This window comes from Eurytemora carolleeae, unplaced genomic scaffold, assembly GCF_000591075.1.
Source record: "Eurytemora carolleeae unplaced genomic scaffold, Eaff_2.0 scaffold229, whole genome shotgun sequence".
Lineage (NCBI taxonomy): Eukaryota > Metazoa > Arthropoda > Copepoda > Calanoida > Temoridae > Eurytemora > Eurytemora carolleeae.
In genome coordinates this window covers 16,704-40,423 of record NW_019396144.1, presented here as the reverse complement: position 1 = coordinate 40,423, position 23,720 = coordinate 16,704, and the positions used below count along the sequence as shown (strand labels likewise).

The window sequence follows — 23,720 nt, the reverse complement described above, 5'->3', positions numbered from 1 at the left end:
GTTGTAAACAAGAACAAAGAAGTACCGACCCAGCACGTTTTATGCAACAAATGTGTTCTGGCAAGATCTGTAATAGAAAAGTTCAAGAATAGAGTAAACCTTCCAAAATGAAACCAGAAACAATCTCTTTGCCGCTTTGAAATTGTTTTGTTCAGGCTAAAATCAAGAAGAAAGGCCTGACGACACTTTAAATTAGAGCGGCATCAAAAGCGTCACTTTAATCATTAACATTATGCGTACGCAGGAAGACAATTTTTGAAATTGTATTTTTAATCTGATCAACATCTGCCAAAATAATTGCCTAAACTCTAAGAATAGATTTGAAGAGTTGAAGAATACCGGTTTAATATATTAGGATTACAATACACTGTAGGACGTTGCCTATTGTATGAATTGTAAAATGTATACTAGGATAAACACGAGCGTACCCTGAGATATTTGCTTTGATAAAACCCAGCTATCTGGTCGACCCAAACCTTTATATACAAGGAAAATAAATGAAAATAACGTGAGTTCAAATATTATTTTTTATTCACTTTCATTTTATTCTTTTTCATACATTGGACAGTTTCATCAAGGGAGTGTTCGCGAAAAATTAAAGGGGGTATAGGCTTACGTCGAAAAATATTCGATGGTCATTGCTACCAATCTTACGTCCATCTGAAACTTTATAAGGAGAAAATTGTTAAAAACGACTTATACCGAATAACGTAGCGCCCATACAAATTCAGAAAGTTGCAATATTCGAATCTGATCGTAAAAAATCAATTTAATTCCAAACAAATCATTCAGATATTACAACCTATAATTATCTATTTTTTTCGACGCATTCGTATATCATTCATATTTCATAATGTATTTTATAAACTCGTTTCATTTTTCTCGAACACTCCCTTTAAAATCAATTGATTTATTTTCTAGTATGTACGGTCACAGAATAGAAGTCCTGAAAAAAATAAATCCAGAAAACAAATTTGAAATCAGAATTGCCATTATTCTCATATCTTCAAAGTGTGGTCACTTTTTTATTTTAAAAAATGAGAAAATGTCGCTTTTATTGAAGAAACTCACATACCACGTAGATTTAACGGTTCTGCCAATGTTCCAGAAAGCTGTGACTTTCGATCATAATTTGACCCATTAATCATTTAATAATAATAATATAATAAATAGTCCGTGGTGATACAGACAACTAGATTTTAGAAATCCCACCGGGACTCGGGATATGTGAATTTATTTCTTATATTTGCGACTGAATTCTACTAAAATCGAAAGCTAGTTCAAACTTATACAACTTGTATACAGCAAGTCATCTAATTATGGTCCAAAGAGCGACACCCAGGCAACACGAACCTTTTAGATCGATTTGCTATACAGTACCGAGCCCCGCTATTCAGTTATACTAAAAATTAAAACATTTATTACGTAGTAAGGGAGTTTGGTTTGTTGAAAATGTTCACTAAAGTATATTATAGGCTCCGGGGATGTCCGGTCCTCCCTCGACCAAAGTTAGGTAACAGATGAATTTTTCATATTTTAATAAAATTCAGATTAGTCATTCTGGAAACCTTTAAATCTTACAGTTCGGTGTTAAGATAGCGGTGTCACAAAAATAATCTACAGCATGGCGTCTTTTTTGATACGGAAAATGTAGTTCAAAAGTTTCGTTCTAAAAACCTTTAATTTTATTTGTCCATAACATTGTCCAATATGGCCATCACCTTTTACATGGCAAATGAATTCTTGATAGAAGAAAGATTGTAGGAAGTAAGAACGGTTTACTTCCAATCTAAATAATAACGAAAATGTTGAAAATTTTCAATCTTAAAAGTACTATACACAATTTGACTTCAGAGTTATAATCAATTTTTTTGTCATTTTACCTTTTTCCTTGCAATCTCTTCAAGACTATGTAAGGTAATTGAACTGAGTATGCAGTGTTGTGGAAAAATTCTTTAGGATTCATTTGAGACATATAAAACTTTTTTAAGATCTGTAAATTCTGAGTTTGAGGTTAAAGTCGACGTTCAAAATCGTACTTTTGGGTGGATACGTTTTCAGAATTATTTTTTTTTTCAATTATTAAATAACAAATGTTAACAAAATTCTACAGTAAACTAATTAAGTTGTTTGGAACAGGTTGAGAAAATAAAAATTAATCTTAAGTAATCTCTTACAGGACGTGGGTCAAACTCTAATGAAATGCATAAAGTAACTTCCAGTACATATATTTCTTATAACTTATTACTAGAGGGTTCAGAACATGAGTAATTATCGATATCACACGTGTAGACTTTCAGTACAATGCCCCGTATCCGTTCTATCTCATTTCGTTGAATCTTGTGGGATTTGTTTAATGCGGCCAGGCATCATCTTCCACAATCTTGTTCAATTATTAGTTTTTATTTTCACATTATTCTAGTTTCTCATTAGTCACAAAGATTTTCTGCAGATTTTCTGGAATTATTATTGAAAAGACGACATTTGTAGAATTTGTAGAAATCTGCGAGCAAATTCATAGAAAATATGAAATTCAATATAAGGATGAAAATAAAATAATTGATTCTAGCATTGATTTATTGACAAATTTCTTTTGAGAAATATGTTCCTAACCATCTTATTAGTTTACTGTATAATTTTTACTTTATATTTCGTTGTCATTGTCAAACTCAGTAATTATCCATCGTGGAAAAGTTTTGTATGTCTCAAATGAATTCTAAAGAATTTGTCCACAACACTGCATGCTCAGTTTAAATACCTTACATAGTCCGTCTGTCCCTTTAATGGATGTTGATCAAACATAATTATAAATATATCTACGAAGAGATTCTATATTATTATTAAAAACAACTTGTTTGATTAAAGTCGACCTATAGTCGATTTGAACCCATACTATAGTTCATAATCCCATAATAGTTCATCTAAACCCATACTATAGTTCATAATCCCATAATAGTCCATCTGAACCCATACTATATAGTTCATAATCCCATAATAGTCCATCTGAACCCATACTATAAAGTTCATAATCCCATAATAGTCCATCTGAACCCATCATAGAGTTCATAATCCCATAATAGTCCATCTGAACCCATACTATATAGTTCATAATCTCATAACAGTCCATCTGAACCCATACTAGAGTTCATAATCCCATAATAGTCCATCTGAACCCATACTAGAGTTCATAATCCCATAATAGTCCATCTGAACCCATACTGGTATTTCTGAACCAAAAGTTGTCTATATCTGCACTCGTACTGGTCTTTCTGAACCATAGAGAATTCTCTATGTTCTGAACCCAACCCAAAATAGTCTTTCTGAGCTCTTTCTAATCCATCTGTACCTATACAAGTCTATCAGAATCCCATTTGATGTCTCTGAACTCATCCTAGTCTAACCACACATAGATCCAGGCTGTTATAAAAAGTTTTATTAATTTTTAATACTGTGTAGACTTCTAGCTTACTTAAACAGAAGTAATTACCTAAATACGGATCCATTTGTATTTTAAACCAAACTATTGTTTGTCTAAACCCATACTAGATTATTTAAAACCAAACTGTTGTTTGTCTGAACCCAAACTAGATTATTTGAAACCAAACTTTTGTTTATCTGAACCCACACTAGATTATTTGAAACCAAACTATTGTTTGTCTAAACCCACACTAGTTAATTTTAAACCAAACTATTATTTGTCTGAATAAATCCAGCGTGTATGAACAAAATCTATTCCGTCTGTGTGGTTTTTGTTTGTGTTGAATATTTTTCCCATAAAACCAACCCCGGGCTCATTTACGTTGGTTTCTTGTGTTCCTCAGTATTCTGGGTAGACCCTGGAGTAGGTAGATGGATGTGTGGGAGGGGTTTCCATATCTGGGATTTCAAGATCCAACATTCAGTATCTTCACACTCACAGCGCTGAACTCACTTATAACACTAGATTTTGGGGAGTAGACACATGGTTCAAGACTAGGGGAGTAGGCACATGGTTCAAGACTAGGGTTTAAGGATTAGAAACATGGTTCAAGACTAGGGGAGTAGACACATGGTTCAAGACTAGGGTTTAGGGAGTAGATACATGGTTCAAGACTAGATTTTAGGAAGTAGAAACATGGTTCAAGACTAGAGTTTAGGGAGGAGACCCATGGTTCAATACTAGAGTTTAGGGAGTAGAAACATGGTTCAAGACTAGAGTTTAGGGAGGAGACACATGGTTCAATACTAGAGTTTAGGGTGTAGAAACACGGTTCAAGACTAGAGTTTAGGGAGGAGACACATGGTTCAATACTAGAGTTTAGGGAGTAGACACGTGGTTCAATACTAGGGTTTAGGGAGTAGAAACATGGTTCAAGACTAGAGTTTAGGGAGTAGAAACACGGTTCAAGACTAGAGTTAAGCAATTCTTCAATGGGTGGAACAAAGATGTAATCTAAATCATTAGTTTTGGTTAAAATCATGATTACAGATCTAACCTAGATTTGTTTGATTGTAGATAACGTGCTGAAACTGTTTTTGTAATTCTTAAATCATTTAAAAAACGTCAAATTATGAAAATCTTATCTTAAATTAAGCCTAAAGCTAAAGTAAACAACCTGGGTTTGGTTTGCATTAAACCCAAGCCTAGTCTAGACCCTGAGCAGGGGCAGGTGCAGTTTAAATTCATCTTCAACTCTGGAAAATAATTAATCTTGCACCCGAGCATTCATCTTCTTTGTTCATTTAATTAGTTTTCCCTTTAAAGATCAACCCGATTTCAAATTCTGTGATATGGTGATGGACTAAAGCTCAGTAGAGTAAATATTAGTAGATATTAGTTATCATTTTTTGACCAGGCCAAGAACTTTCCCGTAGTTCTACCGAGCTCCCAAATCTAAAGTTGAGGCAAATCGGTCAATGGGTTCTTGAGTTATAATCGGACAGACAAACAAACAAATATTACAGTATGGATTGGATAGAAGATCAAAAGTGCCAAGAAAAAAACACCAGGAACGGGCCTCATATCTTTGTTTACATAAACAATGTACTGTAGTTTTTAGACGAAGGGAACAATCCATGAGTGCTGCTCAAGCGGAGTTTTTTATTCCTTCCGGAAACCCCGTCAAAAGAAGACCAAATTCTTTAATAACTTGGGGTTTTTTTTCTTCCATTTTTTCCAGATTGTAAACAAGAACAAAGGATTGTAATCAAGAACAACGGTTGTAAATAAGAACACGGTTGTAAGCAAGAACAACAGTTGTAAACAAAAACAACGGTTGTATACAAGAGCAACGGTTGTAAACAAGAACAAAGATTGTAAACAAGAACAAAAATAATAATTAAGAACAAAGGATTGTAAACAAGAACAATGGTTGTAAACAAGAACAACGATTGTAACTAGAAACGGCAATTGTTATCAAGCCTTGGTCACTGGTATAAAAATTGCTAAGCCTGTTCACGTAATTACTGTTTACTAAATGTTCTTTGTCTACAATTAATTCAATTTCAGATCTGTCCTTATGTACGTCACACAAAAATGTAAACACATTATCATCCTTCTCTTCTTCTTAAATCTAAACCTCATATATATATATACATAGATAAAAGCATATATATATGCAAAAGCATATATATCATTCACCGCTTCAAGATTTATCGTAATGCATAGTTTTTGTAATTCATTCACTCATTTAATAATCAAACACAAACCTTCAAGTTTTAGCACTTTTCAGATCTAAATTGGAACCAACCCGGAGATGTTGGTTTGGGTTGTAGGCGTGGTTGCTCTGGTAGGAGGAGCAGCAGCTCAGTGCAGTCCGTCTCCGTGTGGGATAAATACTCAGTGTGATGTTAATCCAGCTGGAGCAGCTGTTTGCAGGTCAGCCTTTTCCTGAATAAACATACTGTAAAATAAATACGGGAATTGAAAACTATTATTCGTAGCTTTTATTCAATTTTAACAATTTTCGTATCATAAAAGTTACTGTCGACGTATTTTCTACTGGCATGTTTCATTCACAGTGGAACTCTTCAAGCCTTTATCTAAATACCATTCCTTTCTTATAAAGTGTTTCATTCCAACGATTTCCTTCATTGTTTCTTCTGCCAGCCAAAATGCGCAAGTCACTTTTACAGAGAAACTACAGTAAAAATAAGTATTGAACTTAAGTCTAGTGAATCTTGGGATCAAATATTGAACTTAAGTCTAGTGAATCTTGGGATCAAATATTGAGCCTTAAGTCTAGTGAATCTTGGGATCAAATATTGAACTTAAGTCTAGTGAATCTTGGGATCAAATATTGATTTGTGAAATATAGATGTCAATCCGTAAATTATTCTCAATTTAACTAACATTAAGCCTCTTTTGCTATTTAATTTTTTTCTCAAATCATTTTTTTTCTTTGAATATTCGATTTTAATATTACATAATAAACTTCTTCACAAAATATTATAATATCATGTTTTCAAGAGACCGTAACAGATCTTCCAAAAAACAAAACCATTTAAAGATCAATTTTCAAACTCTTGAATTGTCTTTAATCCCATGATTAATTCCATTTTCTGTTGTTTTTTTCAAAATATTTTTATCATTTGAAGATATCGTTGTAAAGGATACAATGATACAAAAATGATTTATAAAAAAAATGAATATTTACTTAAAAAATAAGAAACCATTGTTGCCTAATGTCGAGGCCTAAGTCTATGTCCAGATGTAAAAGACGGTTTCCAGATAATCTAGTTGTGTAATATCCACCCCCTCACTTAACCACACCCTCTATACAGGTGCTTGCCGGGATACGACCACGCCCCAGGCTCCAATACTATAGAAGGTGGGCGGAGTTTAGACCTTTAATTATACAATCCTTCTTCGAATAAAACTCAAACAGACACAATTATCAATGATAATTTTTTAACTTTTCTTGGCATTTACAAAGTAAAAAAAGTCCGAGATATTTTAAATTTAAAAAAAAAACTTTATGCCTCAAAATAGTTTTAGTTTTACAAACACAAAAGTGTAATTGATTAATTGCCTCAAACTCTAACTTGCTTATCCTTCTAACTTTTCAACTTAATGTCGTAGAGCTTAGTTTTTTCCAAACTATGAATCGTGCTTCATAGTGTTTAATATCATATGATTACATCATTAGGTTTCAAAGTTATCAGTATTAGAATTTGAGGCAAGTAATCAGTGCATTTCTATATTTTCTTGATGTATAGATACTTTAAACTCAATTTTAAAGGATTTGAGTCTTTGCCAAAAAACTTTTATGTTTATAATATATAGGATGCCCGAACAGAATTTCTCAATCAAGTTCTTCCCCGGCACGAATTGTAAATAATCGGCTTTCAAGCGGAGGTGAGGCAACTTATTTTTGATTACTGAAAAATAAAATTTTGGTTTGTCTTAAATTTCTCATTTAGGTTCCAATAAGCTATCTCAGATATCAAATATGAGCAAAAATCTGTACATTAATAAATTGAAACAACGCTAAAATTATCTGTCGCCGACGAAATATGATTCTCATATTTTGTTTCTATACCTTCGGTATGATTAAAATATGGTTTTGTTTCATTTTGCCGTTTTGTAATTAAGATTACATATTTTAACGTTTCTGAAAAGAAAAACATTAGTTGGCAATAAAAACGTATCAGTTTTACTTTTTGAATTAACAAAGATTTTATTCATCTCTTGACAAATTAAACATAAACATGTAAACAACGGTTTAAAAACTTCAGTTTGTGTTGATTAAAAAGTTTTAAAGTCACATTCTTCGTGGGTTTCATTTTTATAGAAATAGTAAAGCTTAAAATATACCAAAAACCAAGGTTATAATGCAAGAAAAGTTATATATGAGGTGTACGCATCTTTTGCACTGCAGTGTACTATCTCTGGGCGGTAATAAAAACACGTGTGTTGAAGCCTGACATCGGATCTATCTTTCACATAAAAAATCAATTAAATATTCTGGTCATAAGAAAATATATTATGTGAACTATGAAAATTATCAAAATAAAATGCTTTTAACCTCCTCGGATACTAAACGAATACTGATGCATTTATTTTTGTTTACAAATTCCGCCCGGAGAACTGGTTTCAATATGTGCGCAGAGTATACGCAACTGCAATTAACTTTCCTTGCATTATAACCTTGCCAAAAACTATTTTGTTATCCTTGAGAACGAAATGTAGTATCCAAGAGCTGTCTAGGAACTCCTAATATAGTAGGTTTAAACTACCCATTGTTGAATGTTTATGGAACTATACAGTACATAGGGTTCTATACAGTACATACAGGGTTATTCACAAAAGATGAAACGTTAGAGACGAGGGAACAAATTCTGTTAATTTCTAAAGAATCTGAGTTTTGCCACAAACTCAAATTTTCAAATTACAATATCTTCACAACGTGAAAGTTTAAACCTTAGAAAGGAATTGAGATTTTGTCACAAACTCTGGGTTTCTTATCCCTAAATCTTTGCATTTGAATGTCGGAGACCTTAGATATTTCAAACTATGAATCATTTTAGATCAAATAATGATAGTTTAAAATAAAAAAGGTTTACACCATTAGGTTGAAAAGATATGGCGATTGTAAAATCATAATTTGTAGCAAAAACTCAGTTCCTTTCAAACTTAGACTTGATCTAACAGAGTTCATAGTTTGAAATATCAAAGGTCTACACCATCTGGTTTCAAAGATAAAGAGACTGAAATATTAAAGTTTGTGGTTTTCGGCAGCTGTTCACTTAATTTGGAATCTTTGCAAGTTGTAAACAATGACAAGACCTTTGTACATGATAGAGCTTAGCTTCAAACACTGATTTCTACGTTTAGGTGTCCATGGTGTAGAGAGGATAAAGCCGCCAATTAAAGATCCGACAGTTTTGCCGTTAATACATGTCGCTTCTTAAGTAGGAAAGATTTACAATATATGTAATGTCGTCTTTATTCGTTTATTGAGACAAACTTAAAAATCAGTAGTTTACATAAAAAGATTAATATGTGCGTACAGGTGTCTCTGCAATTAGTTTACAACGACAACAAGAACCGGTTCAGTCTGATCCTTGCTTCCCTTCTCCGTGTGGTACTGGAGCTCAGTGCAGATCTACAGGAAATAGAGCGGTAGGACTGAATTCTTTAATCCCAGAGTTATAGGTAACAATTGTCTTTTACATGATGGTTTTGTAAACATAATTTTAATATACCCTTCATGCAGGAGAAATTACACTTACAGTTCTTTTATGTGTTTAAGATTAAAGAGATGGATCCACATTAAAAAATGAATCCATTTCTAGAAATGTTACTAGTCATCTAATTAGAGCTCCACCCCTCATATTAATGAGATAAACCTCTACAAGCAATATTAAATTAATACCACTTGAAATTTTCTACCACGCTAAACAAATTGTGTTTAAAAATAATTTATTCAAAAAACGTCACTTTGGTATTTGTAGAAAAAGTACAGATTATTTTTAGCTAAACCTTTTTAAAGTAAATTTTTTATAATTCTGAAAATAGATTTTTTTGATATTTTAAATATTTTGTTTATGGATGATTGGCAGATTGATCAGAACAGAACGTAAATATGGCCTTTTACACTCAATCATTGAATAACAACACATTTATTTTTGATATTTGACATGAAGGATGAATTGTGTTCTGTTTCTAGGTGTGTTCCTGTCCTGCTGGTTATGAAGGAGATCCTTATACAGGATGCATTGCTGATCCCTGTGCTCAATCCCCCTGTGGAATCAATGCTGAGTGCTCTAAGAACGGTAGGAATAAACCTAGACCTGAATGGGGAAGAATTTGAAATAAGGGTAGGGTTAGGAGTAGGTGTGGGAGTAGGAATGGAGTAGAGGTAAGGTTGGGAAAAGGGTGAGGGTTGGGAGTAGGAGTATGGTTGGGAGTATGAGTAGGGTTAGGAGTAGGAGAAGGGTTGGAAGTAAGAGTAGGGGTTGAAGTAGGAGTAGGGTAGGGTTGGGAGTATGAGAAGGGTTGGGAGTATGAGTATGGTTGAGAGTATGAGTAGGGTTAAGAGCATGAATAGAGTTGGAAGGAGAAGGGTAGGGTTGAAAGTTAGTGTGAGTAGGGTTGGGAGTATGAGTAGGGTTGAGAGCGTGAATAGAGTTGGAAGGAGAGGTAGGGTTGGAAGTTAATATGAGTAGGGTTGGAAGTATGAGTAGGGTTGGAAGTAGAGTAGGGTAGGGTTGGAACTGGAAGTTAATATGAGTAGGGTTGGGAGTATGAGTAGGGTTGGAAGTAGGAGTAGGGTTGAGAGTACGAATAGTTCCATCGTAGTAATATGATGAATTTGCTAGGTTCAGGTTGAATAAAGGACAAGATATGCTAGGTTCAGGTTAAATATAGGACAAGATATGCTAGGTTCAGGTTAAATATAGGACAAGATAAGTGAAAGGTTTATGTCGAATACAGAAAAGTATAAACAAATTTGCCTGGCATGTTTAAGCACGAACTTGAATGCATGAAATTGGGATGTTTAGGAGTACCCGGTGGTATTCCTAGCTCTCCTGCAACCTTGAATGCTGTCATCACCGAGGCAAGAAGTAAGCAAGAATAATTTTAAACTTATCTGTACATTGTACACATTGTACACTTGTACAGTGTATAGTGTATACTGTACAGAATATGGTGTAAAGTGTACAGTGTATAGTGTATACTGTACAGTGTATAGTGTATACTGTACAGTGTATAGTGTATACTGTACAGAATATGGTGTAAAGTGTATAGTGTATACTGTACAGTGTATAGTGTATACTGTACAGTGTAAAGTGTATACTGTACAGGGTATAGTGTATACTGTACAGAATATAGTGTAAATTGTATACTGTACAGTGTATAGTGTATACTGTACAGTGTATATTGTATACTGTACAGTGTATAGTGTATACTGTACAGAATATAGTGTATAGTGTATACTGTACAGTGTATAGTGTAAAGTGTATAGTGTATACTGTACAGGGTATAGTGTATACTGTACAGAATATAGTGTAAAGTGTATACTGTACAGTGTATATTGTATACTGTACAGTGTATATTGTATACTGTACAGTGTATAGTGTATACTGTACAGGGTATAGTGTATACTGTACAGAATATAGTGTAAAGTGTATACTGTACAGTGTATAGTGTATACTGTACAGTGTATAGTGTATACTGTACAGTGTATAGTGTATACTGTACAGAATATAGTGTATAGTGTATACTGTACAGTGTATAGTGTAAAGTGTACAGGAAAATTCCGTTGAAATAAATCAAATGTTGTCGCCAAAGTATAAAACGTACAGAAATTAAGAAGGGTTCCGATTAGATAAAAAAAAACTTGACCTTTTAAAGAAAGGAATTAAGAACTCTTTTCAAACTCGACTTTTTTATGTTTGCAACCTGATGATGTAAACCTTTTATATTTAAAGTGCTGACTCTTCATACTTCTATGAAGGTTTTTATTTTTTTGCTAAAATGGCATTTTTACGAATTGCATTAAAAATTAAAATATAACGGCACAAAACTACTTTTTTTCCATCACCAGACTAAATATTTAACAATAAAATCTGATAGAATAACAAATATACTAAAATACAAAAAAATCTAAAATATTCCGGATTTATCTGGTTAACTAGAGATGTGTATGTAAAATTATATTTAGAAATCAAGCTTGAATTCTAGCATGCGATAAAACTAAATCTGAGGATCTCCAGGCTTTTTCTTCTTATTATTCTCCTTCTCTTTCTTCTACTTCTACAGAACCTTCTTTCTTTATTTCTTTTCTTTCTTATTTTATATTTTTATATTTTTTAATTTGAAGCATGGGAAAATCTATAAAAAAATAATTTTACATTTTATTTTTTTATTTTTATGTTTCCTGAATTTATTAAACCCTTTTTAATTTCAGAATTTGTAAAATTTAGTCAAATATGATTAAATTATAATTTCAAACATGAATTTTATGTATATATCATTTGTGGAATGCTACAACAACGCCATTTGCAAAGTTTACATTAGACCCGGAGAAACCCAATATATCAGCTTAAAACTATTTGTAAAGATTAGTTCATTCCCGGAGAAGGATCAAAATGAAGATATATTTATATTAGTACTGTTACAGTACAGTACAGCACAAAGCTACCTGTAGGTTCGGTATATACTGAAGAACCAAGATATGAAGTTTATATCATGTTGAACCTATTGTTTAGGTAACCGAGCTATCTGCAGATGTCCACCTGGATATACTGGGGATCCATTTGTTAGATGTGAGGCTGATCCCTGTTCTCAGAATCCCTGTGGAGCAAACGCTGATTGTCAAGCCCAAGGAAACAGAGCAGTGTGTAGATGCAGAGAAGGTTATGAGGTGAGTGCAGAGGAGTTTGTAGATGCAGAGAAGGATATGAGGATAGTGCAGAGTAGTTTGTAGATGCAGAGAAGGATATAAGGTTAGTGCAGAGTAGTTTGTAGATGCAGAGAAGGATATGAGGATAGTGCAGAGTAGTTTGTAGATGCAGAGAAGGATATGAGGTGAGTGCAGAGTAGTTTGTAGATACAGAGAAGGATATGAATGATGTGAGTGCAGAGTAGTTTGTAGATACAGAGAAGGATATAAGATGAGTGCAGAGTAGTTTGTAGATACAGAGAAGGATATAATGTGAGTGCAGAACAGTTTGTAGATACAGAGAAGGATATTAGATGAGTGCAGAGTAGTTTGTAGATACAGAGAAGGATATAATGTGAGTATAGAGTAGTTTGTAGATACAGAGAAGGATATAATGTGAGTGCAGAGAAGTTTGTAGATACAGAGAAGGATATAATGTGAGTGCAGAGTAGTTTGTAGATGGAGAGAATTTGTAGATGAAGGAAAATATAAGATACTAGCTGGAAAAAATTTTGAAAAAAAAATAATTTTTTAATTTTTTAAAAAATATTTCAGCCTAATCGGTCCAGCAGTTTGGCCGGCAATACGCAACATATATATATATATAGATGAATCCAATGTAAAGAAATGAGTTTATAATATTATCAGGGCTTGCTATTGAAAAATTGGAATGTAAATTTGAGAAAAAAGTTGCAACAATTTTTATTTAATGAAGATTTAAAATCTCTTAAAACAAAACAAGACAATCCTCAATACAGGTTTCATGTTAGACCAATCTTTACTCCGTATAGCACTAGATCCATAGAATCCTTTGTTAAACCCTCTGGAATAGTTTTACTCCTGGAGCATCTGCACAAACTTCCTGTAGTCGATATACTTATCCTGCTCAGGGGTAGATGGTACAGAAGGAGAGTGAACTCGTCTTAATCATTATCATTCTCATTTCTTAGCCATCATGATTAGATTAATATTTTATATTAGGTTATTTCTTTAATTATGAGTAGGACAAATGACGTTTTCCCCAATCTGAAGGACAAATGATGAGTAGGATATATAAGGTGTAGGACAAACAATTTTCAGGACAATTGATGGTAGGACAAATGAGTGTAGGACAATGATTGTAGGACGTAGCGCCATCAAAGGCATATAATCTCAGAAAAATAGTTTTTTTTAAATTTGTTATTTTTACAATTTAAATGAGCTGAGAATATTTCCTGTATTCGTCCAACATCTCATCTAACTCTGCAACATCCTCTCCCAGCTTGCATTTCATTATTCTCCTGAAATGAGCTTCGGAGATCCGTCCCAACCCTCCCTTGTCAAATATTTCGAAAGCATCGAGAAGAGACTCCGGAGAGGGTTCGTCATTCCTCTGGTTCGCCATCATGTTGAGGTACTCCGTGAAGGAGACGCTGCACTCCGTCTGGTCCACCGAGATGGACTGAGCAAATTTTCTGGCTTTTTCCTCGGAACCTGACAGGAAATAATACTTTAATATTGGTCTTTTTATAATTTTAATACTTTCTTTCCAAACAAATATAATATTAATGTTAGTCTTATTCCTGAGAATTACTTAAGGTTATTGTAAAAAAGAAATTATGATTGATCTTATTTCATTACAATGTTTGTGTAAAGAGAATAGGATGTAAATCGTGATTAACGGACCTAGTCCTAAACAATGCCTGCACACCATTCACTTGACTTCTGTTAGATTGAAACATAGAATATAGAATAACCTGTTCTTCCAAGAACTCCAGTCAATCTCTCAAACTCTTTAAATGTAAGAACTCCATCTCTGTCTATATCAAACATCTTAAACAGTTCCTGAACATTTGTTTTGTTTCTGGAAAACGACATGAACAGGAAAACGACATGAACAGGAAATGTTCCTTAAAATTTGTTATTTTTGTAAAACGATATAAACAGGAACAATTCCTGAAAAAAATTTTTGTTTCTGTTAAACTACATGAACAGGAACAGTTCCTGAACATTTGTTTTGTTTCTGTATAAGAACATGAACAGGAACAGTTCCTTAACATTTGTTTTTTTTCGTAAAAGGATATGAACAGGAACAGTTCATGATCATTTGTTTTTTTTCTTTAAAACGACAGAACAGGAACAGTTCATGAAAATTTGTTTTGTTTCGTAAAAAGACATGAACAGGAAAAGTTCCTGAAAATTTGTTTGTTGCTGTAAAAGAACATAAACATGAGTAATTCCTGAAAATTTGTTTTGTTTCGTAAAAAGACATGAACAAGTTACAAAACAAACAATTCTGACCCATTGCAGGGTATGAAAAAAAGCTGTGAATCTGATTAAATGTAAAATTTAAAAGTGAAAGTCCGAAAAACTTCACAAAAAGTTAAAAATGTTGAATATTAACAATTCTGAAATTTCTAAATGAGATCCTGAAACCTTTCTTGATTAGGAAATCATGAATTTAAAATAGTTTCTGAAAAATGGTCAATAGATTTGCAAAAGAAACTGATTACTCTCCTCAAACTCTAACTTAGTATCCTTATATTTTTGCAGACTGATGAAGTGGACCATCAATTCTAGTAATATTATACTATTTCTGTTTTTCACATTTACGTTGCAAAGATATTGGGAGTAATCAGTTTCTATTTAATCACCTTCATTTCCTCGAACTGTAGATCATCTATCCCAAGTTTATCCAGGTCTACCCGAACCAGATATTCTACTATCTCCTGTACAACCCGGATACATTGTCAAATATCATATCGTGTAATTTTCCAATTATACGATATGCTTAGGTTAAAAAACCAAGAAGCTTAAAAGTGATAAAAAAACTTTGCTAATCGAAGGTTTTGTTTACCATATTCTAAAATGGCTATGCGGGGGGGAGAGAAAAAAAATACTATTATGAGCAAAGGGTTTTTTTAGATATAATACCGGGGTTTATGGGTTATAAAACCATAATCTTAAAAAGTGATATTTTTCCAAGAGACTGATTTTTGTGTGATATTTAAATTAATATAATAGGATCAATTACGAGTATTTTTTATTTATTACATTATTACAAATGCCAAAAGACAATTCTTTAAGAAAAAGATTTATTCAATGAAAAATATTCAATGGATGAGACAATGGATTTCCTTTTTCTTCTTAGTTGAACGTTTCACGTGGGGCTCCTCATCCTTTAAAAAAGAAAAAAATTCTGCATAGGAATTTAGTCTTTGCAACAGACTCTTATCTGATTACCATCCAAATGTCGTAGACCTAAGATATTTCAAGCTATGCATTCTGTTAAATCAAACAAGTTTGAAATGTAAAAGGTTTAACTCGTCTGGTTGCAAAAATTTAGCGATTAGAAAATTTCAGATTGTGACAAGTTTTTAACGGCAATCAATAAATACCACGATCTGTTAGCTTATAGTTAGATAGTTATAAAATGTATATATACCGACCAAATATCAAGTAAGATAAGATAAGATAAGATAACGTTTATTGCTAAAATACATGTATCTGTATACAGAACGAGTTTACAATTACAAATTGATGATTATATTAACAGTACAAGTATAAAGCAATGAAGTATATAGAATATAGAATATTAAAACGATCTGTTAGTTCTGTATAGTTCGGGGTTTGCGTGAAATATAATCTCGTTATCTTGTAAACGCTGAAAAATGTCGGATTTTAGAATCTATGATTACAAAATAAGGATATCCTTAGGTCTGCCATGATGAATATTTTCTCCTATCAATCCTCCGTCAGTTTCTTTTTCTTTCGACATCCTCAACCTAAAGGACCTGAGCAGATAAAAGGGATCGTTCACTTCTTAAATATTACGGTCGTGGGAACTGTAGATCCAGAATATAACTAGTAAAAGTTGCATCAGTTTTCAAAACTAGGTTGACTTTTATGCTTCGCAACTCATTAACTCATTAACTCACCTATACTTTTTATAGCCCAAGATATGTACATTTTAAATCTATAAACTAATAGTTTTTTATTTTCGTTTTTAAGGAGCAATGAAAAAATAAAATTCCAAACTTTTTTTGCGTGAAGGCTTGCAAACTTTAGATCGCTGGGATGAAAGGTCGGAACCATTTTGTGTTAAAAAATCGAGTCAGACGGAGAAATCTTTAGGTTTGTCCAACAACAAAATTATTAGAAACTTCTTAGTTTTTCTGGGAAAAAATAAAATTAAAAAACAGGAGCTTTTACCTTTATTGATTCACATTTTTTCTTGATTAATCTGGAGATAATTTCAATTCTCCGGAGTGAAAGAAAAATCGGATCTGGACAGTTTTTGGTTTGTTGATTCGGTTCCGAGTTGATACGAAGGTTTTAGTTCTCCGACACCCAGCTAGGAGTTGGAGAACTCAGTTTATCTAGATAGGTTTCAGTTTGGACTTGGACATCTAGCTTAATCTAGGTTCTGTTCTTCGACTTCGTCATTTTCCTGGAAATGTTTAAGTTCTCCGGGTTGGTTCGGAGCTAGAGAACTAGGTTTCAGTTCTCCAACTCTCTGAAACTGTCTAAACCAGGACGAATCGAACATTTATCGAGAAAAACAGGGATATATAAAACCTTCCAAAAGTTAATACTTTAGTGACATAACGTCTCCAAATCTTTGAACATGACAAAGGAAACTTAAAAATTTCTAAATATTATTTGTGAAAATAGTTCATCCCGGAATATCTGTTCAATTCTTAAATCACGCTAGGATAGAATATTGAAGTAGCTTTTCTACAGATAGATGGATAGAGAGATAGATAAGTGGCTTTTTTTCTAATAGATAAATAGAATATTAAGAAACCAACATTTTGGAAATCCATGTTTATTGAAACACTCTGCAGTACAAAAATGTACAGCGTACATAAAGATGCCGGAACGGTAAGGACTGATTAAACATCTCGAAATACTGAATACAATAAAGACTAACATAAACCAACTAAGCTGATGAATATATTGGCTCCGAACCTGGATATCTGGGTATAAATGAAGCTAGAGTTTACGGAAGTATAGATGGTGAACCTGGATAAACCAGGAAAGGAGTGCCGGGAGTAGATAGGAATCTTAAAGACCTTATATATTGAGAGATATTTATGAGGAAAACTGATTATTATATATTTACAAATACTGCCGTTGGCNAAACAAATCTAGCACCCCCCTCACTTAAATCCTGTGACTCCAAATATGTCACACGTAATAATTTAAATCAAGAACTAAATCAAAAATAACAAAGAAGAAGTGTAGTATATGGTAAGAATGCAGTAACCAAGACATTCAGACAAAGAATATAAAGATCTTTAAGCATTTAGTGTTCAGTGTACGTTTACCGCTACACTCGCACGGCTCCAATCCGAACCGGTATCGTTCGGTTGCAGTTGTGCTATATATATATATATATATGCAGTCTAGTCTAGACATGACAATTTAAAAACTACCAATTATGATATTGCAGAAGCATTATCCAATATCCATGGTTAAAGAAACAGGAAAAGTACCCTTGAATACCCTTGAAATACTTTGAAGACCGCGTGGTTACAACAGTTCGGTCTTTGTCCCATCAAGATGTGAATTTTTAACCCAATTTGAGCTTTTTTCGTCTTTTCAATTCTATACTTTATATTGTTGAATTATATGTATATGTAGACCTAAACGAGATTTAATTTAAATAGAAGAAATCGAATACATCCCGTCCTACAAATATAAAAATATTTTTTTTTTTTTTCGTAGCTGATAATGATCTATATATTAAAACAAGACATTCATATATGTGTTGCGTAAAGCCGGCCAAACGGCTGGACCGATTGGGCTGAATTTTTGTGTGAACACTCGTGGGTGACCGGGGGTGTTATAGGCAAAATAAATTCGAAAATTATTTTTTGCAAAAAAAATTGTTTTCAAATTTTTTTCTTCAAATTTTTTTTTCACGGGCAACGCTGGTTCCTTCAGCTTGTTACAAATATATGAATATGATTTTTAGGGAGATCCATTCGTGAGCTGTGTTTTAAATCCTTGCGCCCAATCTCCTTGTGGGATTAACGCTGATTGCAGCGCCAATGGTAATAATTGTATTAAGCATTTTATTTTATTTTTATTTTAAGACAAAATGTAAACAAAAAGACGCAATATTTAACAAATGTCTGCATATAATATTGAAAAAATAGATAAATATCGTCTTTATTACAAATTCTATAAAATATGAAAAACGTCAGAAATTATAGAGTGGTCAACGACGAAGAAAAAATATGCATACTGTTGCTTGTAGAATTTATTGAAAAAAGAAATGCATTATTTTTGTGATAAATGTTAAACTCTTACAAACAGAATAACATAAAATCCTAATACATAAAATTATATTGACAGTCCCTTTATGGGACTGTAAGCGTAATGTTTATATTTCGGATACTGATTGATTGTGATTTCTCTAAAGTGAATCCCAGATATATGAATACATAGCAAGATTTTTTATAATGTCGTATTACATATTTAAGATCAAATGCCACGGAAAACTGAATGCAATTGATATATTAATATTAAACTCATTTCTCCGCGGCATTTAATCTTAAATATGTTATACAAGACATTATCAAAAACTCTTGCTATGTATTCAAATATCTGGGATTCATTGTACAAAAGTGATTTTCGCATTTTTCTTGCATTGAAACGTAAAGGAAATATCATAATTTGACACTTTTAAGCATAGAAAAACGAGTTCCATTTTATGTATAGCTTGTTTTCTCTCCGATATACCTCCATTACTCCAGGAGCACGAGCCCTATGCAGATGTAGATCTGGATACGAGGGAGACCCATTCAGCAGGTTAGACACATCTGAAAAGTATTAAATGGTATATCGATCGATAGGCTACGTCAGTGCTAATCAAAAAGGCCCGGAATAAATTTACAATTAATCAGACGACATTAAAATCTAAACATGATTAATGGAACGATAATTTAAAAACAGCCAGCTAGTTCTGCGATTTCCAAAATGTGGTCTGCCTTTTTTGAGCATTTACAATTGCCCGAGAAAGATATCTAAAGTTAATTAATTCCGGGTCTGTCTGATTTGGACTGTAGTTAATTTTTATAAACCTAAAACAATTTCATTTTTAATAAACGCTTCATTATTATATGTCCCTGACTGTTGTTTGAAAATAACTAAAAACTGTACAGTGTACAGTTTACACTGCACAATGGTACAGAAGTACTTGTACTAACTTGAATCATGTTTATGGAACGAAGGTCTAAAAGTTGTCTTACGCTAGGTACTACTCTAGGTACTATTCTTGGTACTACTCTAGGTACTACTCTAGGTACTAGGGAACAAACAATAATCCAGACTCACTCATGGTAGAGCACAAACATGAAATGTTTAGACCAAAATGCAACGAATAAAATAAAATAAAAATTTGATACGAAAACGACGATCTTTCAGTTAATTATTATGAACTACTGTAGTAAACCTAAAATGAGGCTAAAATGTTAAGCTTCAACTAAAAAATGCTTATTCTAAACAATTTGATGAATGTTATTGAAAGTTTATTTTATTTATTTTTATGTTTTTAATTTTCCATATAACTGGAGTTGTTTTTCTAACTTGAAACCGTCCCTGATCTAAAATGTTTGATTTCTTCAAGGTGTGAAGTAAACCCCTGTCAGCAGAGTCCTTGTGGAGTTAACGCGGATTGTTCTGCAACAGGTTAGTACTGTACAGTGAGTAAACTGTGTACAGGTTATTAAACTGTACAGTAAATAAACTGTGTAAAGGTCAGTAATGTACAGTGAATAAACTGTGTACAGGTTATTAAACTGTACAGTGAATAAACTGTACAGTGAATAAACTGTGTACAGGTTAGTAAACTGTACAGTGAATAAACTGTGTACAGGTTAGTAAACTGTAAAGTGAATAAACTGTGTACAGGTTATTACTGTTTCAGTGAATAAACTGTGTAAAGGTTAGTAAACTGTACAGTAAACTGTGTACAGTTAGTACTTTACAGTGTACTGTGTAAAGATTAGTACTGTATAGTGACTGTACCGCGTACAGGTCAGTAAACTGATCAATGCACTGTTTACAGGTTAGGACTGTACAGTGTACTGTGAATAGGTTAGTACTTTACAATGAAATGTTTACAGGTTAGTACTGTACAGTGACCGTACTGTGTACAGGTGGTAAACTATACAGTGCACTGTTTACAGGTTAGTACTGTACAGTGTTCTGTGTACAGGTTAGTACTGTACAGTGAATTGTGTACAGGTTTGTACTGTAAAGTGTACTGTGTACACTGTACAGGTTAAAGTAAACTGTATAACTGTATACTGTGTACAGGTTAGTAAAATGTACTGTGTCCAAATGGATAAGCCAAATATCCTGTAATAAATTCAAATATCAAATCAAATCAAATCAAATAATTTATTAGGCCTCAAGTTTACATGCATTTATTAATTAAGTAACTGACAAATTATATATATATATTGTGGCCGGGGAGCTACAAGATAGCTAAAGCTGTTTACACACGAGCTCCCCTGGTTCAGCATAATAAATTGACCCCTGTCGTATGTTAGTCTTGTTAGGGAGACGTACTGTACCATAGAATCGGGTCAGTACATGCTGTTATCTGGCAGGCCGGTACAAACTGGGCAGGTCCTGTTCGAATTCAAATTTACTACGGGGATAGAGTGTGTCTCTCTTAATTTAACTAGTAATCCCTGACTTGTTGTAAATTTTCAAAGCCCAGTAATATTCATCATATAGTAAACGTTTTAATATTAATAAGGTGGGGATGTAAATACCCAAAGAAGCGAAAGCCAATCTCCACCCAAATGCTATTATATATACATATAGTAAACAATATAAAAATAGTTGCAGATTTTTGCCTGTAACATTATAACTTGTTTGTGTATTTTTAGCAATAAACTATATCTTTTCTTATCTTACTCCAGGTCTGTAAATACTCCAGGTAGTATATCTGTAATTTTTACAGGTAGTAGATCTGTAATTATTACAGGTAGTAGATCTGTAATTATTACAGGTGTAGATCTGTAATTATTACAGGTTTAGATCTGTAATTATTACAGGTGTTATAGATCTGTAATTACTCCAGGTAGTAGATCTGTAATTATTACATTGTGTAGATCTGTAATTATTACAGGTAGTAGATCTGTAATTATTACAGGTGTAGATCTGTAATTATTACAGGTTTAGATCTGTAACTATTACAGGTGTTATAGATCTGTAATTACTCCAGGTAGTAGATCTGTAATTATTACAGGTGTAGATCTGTAATTACTCCAGGTAGTAGATCTGTAATTACTCCAGGTACTAGATCTGTTATTACTCCAGGTAGTAGAGCTGTCTGTAGATGTAGGGACGGATATACTGGAGATCCATTCCAAGAGTGTAGACTTGAACCCTGCTCCACCTCTCCCTGTGGAACCAATGCAGACTGCTCAGCTAACGGCAGGTTGGGAAACAAGTTCACATCAGACTTAAAAACTTTTTGTTCTCAAGAACCCATATGCATCGAAAGGATTGATAAGACAAATGTTATTTTTATATTTATATATTTTATATAAACTTTAAAACATAGGCAAAGGAATTGAGTCTTTGCAACAAACTCTGAATTTATAATCCCTATATCTTTGGAACCCAATTTCGTACATCTTTGATATTTCAAACTTATATTATTAGATCGTAGTTTGAAATATCTAAGGTCTACGACATTGGAATCCAAAGATATAATGTTTAGAAAAGCAGAGTTTGTGGTAAAGACTCAATTTCTTTGTGTTTAGCTATTTCATTGATTTCTATGAATTTAATTATTATTCAGAGAAACAACATTTTTTTAAATGCTTCATTGATCCACTTTCACGTTTTTTATTGGCACATTTCCATATATTTGCATTACTAGCAAGACATTAAAAAATACTTTTCTTTGTAAAAATTAAATGTTTGAATAAAATTTAATTTTTGATATTTCAGGTCTGCTATCTGCAAGTGTAGATCTGGATATACCGGAGATCCGTATACAAACTGTGTGTTCGATCCTTGCTCCGGGTCCCCTTGTGGACAGAGAGCAATCTGTGAGAATAATGGTAGAGCTGCGATCTGTAAGTGTCCTCCACTTAATATTGGAGATCCTTATGTTTCCTGCAGGTATCTAATTAATTATGGAATATTTTTATTTGGTTTGTACAGTGCACAGTGCACAGGGTGGACCACTAAACATTAAGACGGCCAAGGAATATGTATATTGAGAACACGCCCACTTTACTTGACACAACTGCTTACAGGGAGTGCTGATGTAAGTTTAAGTAACCCTTCAAGGAATATGTATATTGAGAACACGCCCACTTGACACAACTGCTTACAGGGAGTGCTGATGTAAGTTTAAGTAACCCTTCAAGGAATATGTATATTGAGAACACGCCCACTTTACCTGACACAACTGCTTAAGGGAGTGCTGATGTAAGTTTAAGTAACCCTTCAAGCCACGGCCCGGGTCGTCGATGGAAAGTGAATTGTTTAGTTAATGAGAAACAAAACGGGAATTAAACAACCAATTTTAAAATGTTAAATTTGTTTCATCAAAATTTTCTGGTTTTAGACCTGATCCGTGTAGCGGAGATGCCTGTGGTCCTAATGCCGAGTGTTCCCGGAGCGGAGAGAGAGCAGTTTGTGATTGTAGACGAGGATATCTAGGTAGTCCCTACAGTAGATCAGGTTGCAGAGCTAATCCCTGTGCTCAGGGTATATGTGGAGCTGGGGCTGAATGTAAGGATGTTGGTGGACGACCTGTGTGTGAATGTTTACCTGGACATCAGGTTCGTAATCTCAGTTTTAATTTTAAAGGGAGTGTTCGTGAAAAATATAAAATTTATATAAATCGATTTTCTTGAACAGATAATAGTCCAGTATTTGCAATATTTAATTTAAAACGTAAATATTACAATTAAAATTTAATGCAATGTAAATTTTCGTAATAAGAACATTTAATTCGTACTGAATTACATAGAATCTTTTTCACTGGAAATATACAAATATTCTTTTTTACAAAAAGATTATTTTTCCTTCCGTATCTTTAAGGAAATCAATGACGATTTTTATGACGTTTCTTGANATTGTTGTTTGAGGTCTCATTTTTAGTTCAAATATCCTAGATTTATGAATTGTTGTTTGAGGTCTCATTTTTAGTTCAAATATCCTAGATTTATGAATTGTTGTTTGCATAGAAGAGATAAAAACTTTGGGAAAAAGTCAAACTTATTTTACTGCAGGGGAACCCGTATACTGGCTGTATCCAGGGAGAATGTGATGAAAATTCAGATTGTGGACCTCAGAGAGCTTGCAAAGATTACAAGGAAAACAAATATA

At 33.1% G+C, this 23,720-nt stretch overlaps 2 protein-coding genes across 4 annotated transcripts in view; one reads left to right on the top strand and one right to left on the bottom strand.

The window, feature by feature from the left end:
• The first annotated feature begins 5,690 nt into the window (after positions 1-5,690).
• LOC111696284 (neurogenic locus notch homolog protein 1) overlaps positions 5,691-23,720 on the top strand; it is a 21,481-nt gene continuing 3,451 nt past the window's right edge. Inside the window, exons 1-14 of one of the 2 annotated variants that reach the window (XM_023465844.1) lie at positions 5,691-5,857; positions 6,763-6,809; positions 7,265-7,336; positions 8,994-9,103; positions 9,651-9,756; positions 10,486-10,548; positions 12,196-12,350; positions 18,328-18,406; positions 19,112-19,166; positions 19,984-20,045; positions 21,690-21,810; positions 22,329-22,502; positions 22,954-23,170; positions 23,624-23,707. In XM_023465844.1, coding sequence (XP_023321612.1) covers positions 5,736-5,857; positions 6,763-6,809; positions 7,265-7,336; positions 8,994-9,103; positions 9,651-9,756; positions 10,486-10,548; positions 12,196-12,350; positions 18,328-18,406; positions 19,112-19,166; positions 19,984-20,045; positions 21,690-21,810; positions 22,329-22,502; positions 22,954-23,170; positions 23,624-23,707 — 1,467 coding nt within the window. In that variant the 5' untranslated portion in view covers positions 5,691-5,735. The remainder of the gene's footprint in view (positions 5,858-6,762; positions 6,810-7,264; positions 7,337-8,993; positions 9,104-9,650; positions 9,757-10,485; positions 10,549-12,195; positions 12,351-18,327; positions 18,407-19,111; positions 19,167-19,983; positions 20,046-21,689; positions 21,811-22,328; positions 22,503-22,953; positions 23,171-23,623; positions 23,708-23,720) is intronic. The other variant, XM_023465845.1, reaches the window with a different exon arrangement.
• On the bottom strand, positions 13,053-16,857 carry LOC111696287 (calmodulin). Of its 2 annotated transcripts, none has more exons than XM_023465849.1 (7): positions 16,560-16,857; positions 16,060-16,141; positions 15,485-15,526; positions 15,002-15,076; positions 14,105-14,192; positions 13,583-13,841; positions 13,053-13,290 (listed from the first exon to the last, which is right to left on the bottom strand). In XM_023465849.1, exons 2-7 carry the CDS (start codon positions 16,123-16,125, stop codon positions 13,203-13,205), a joined length of 618 nt encoding a protein of 205 aa, XP_023321617.1. In that variant the 5' UTR covers positions 16,126-16,141; positions 16,560-16,857; the 3' UTR covers positions 13,053-13,202. The 2 variants fall into 2 exon arrangements, with proteins under 2 accessions (XP_023321617.1, XP_023321618.1); XM_023465850.1 differs by having other exon boundaries at positions 16,060-16,132.

Bases quoted from the DNA above. Each gene is read 5' to 3' on its own strand.
- LOC111696287 (XM_023465849.1), bottom strand. From the start codon at position 16,125: ATGTCGAAAGAAAAAGAAACTGACGGAGGATTGATAGGAGAAAATATT. The intron at 15,527-16,059 runs GATATCCTTATT...TCTTTTTTAAAG, and splicing joins TTCATCATGGCAGACCTAAG to GATGAGGAGCCCCACGTGAA. The intron at 13,291-13,582 runs GAAATATTCTCA...ATAATGATTAAG, and splicing joins GAGATGTTGGACGAATACAG to ACGAGTTCACTCTCCTTCTG.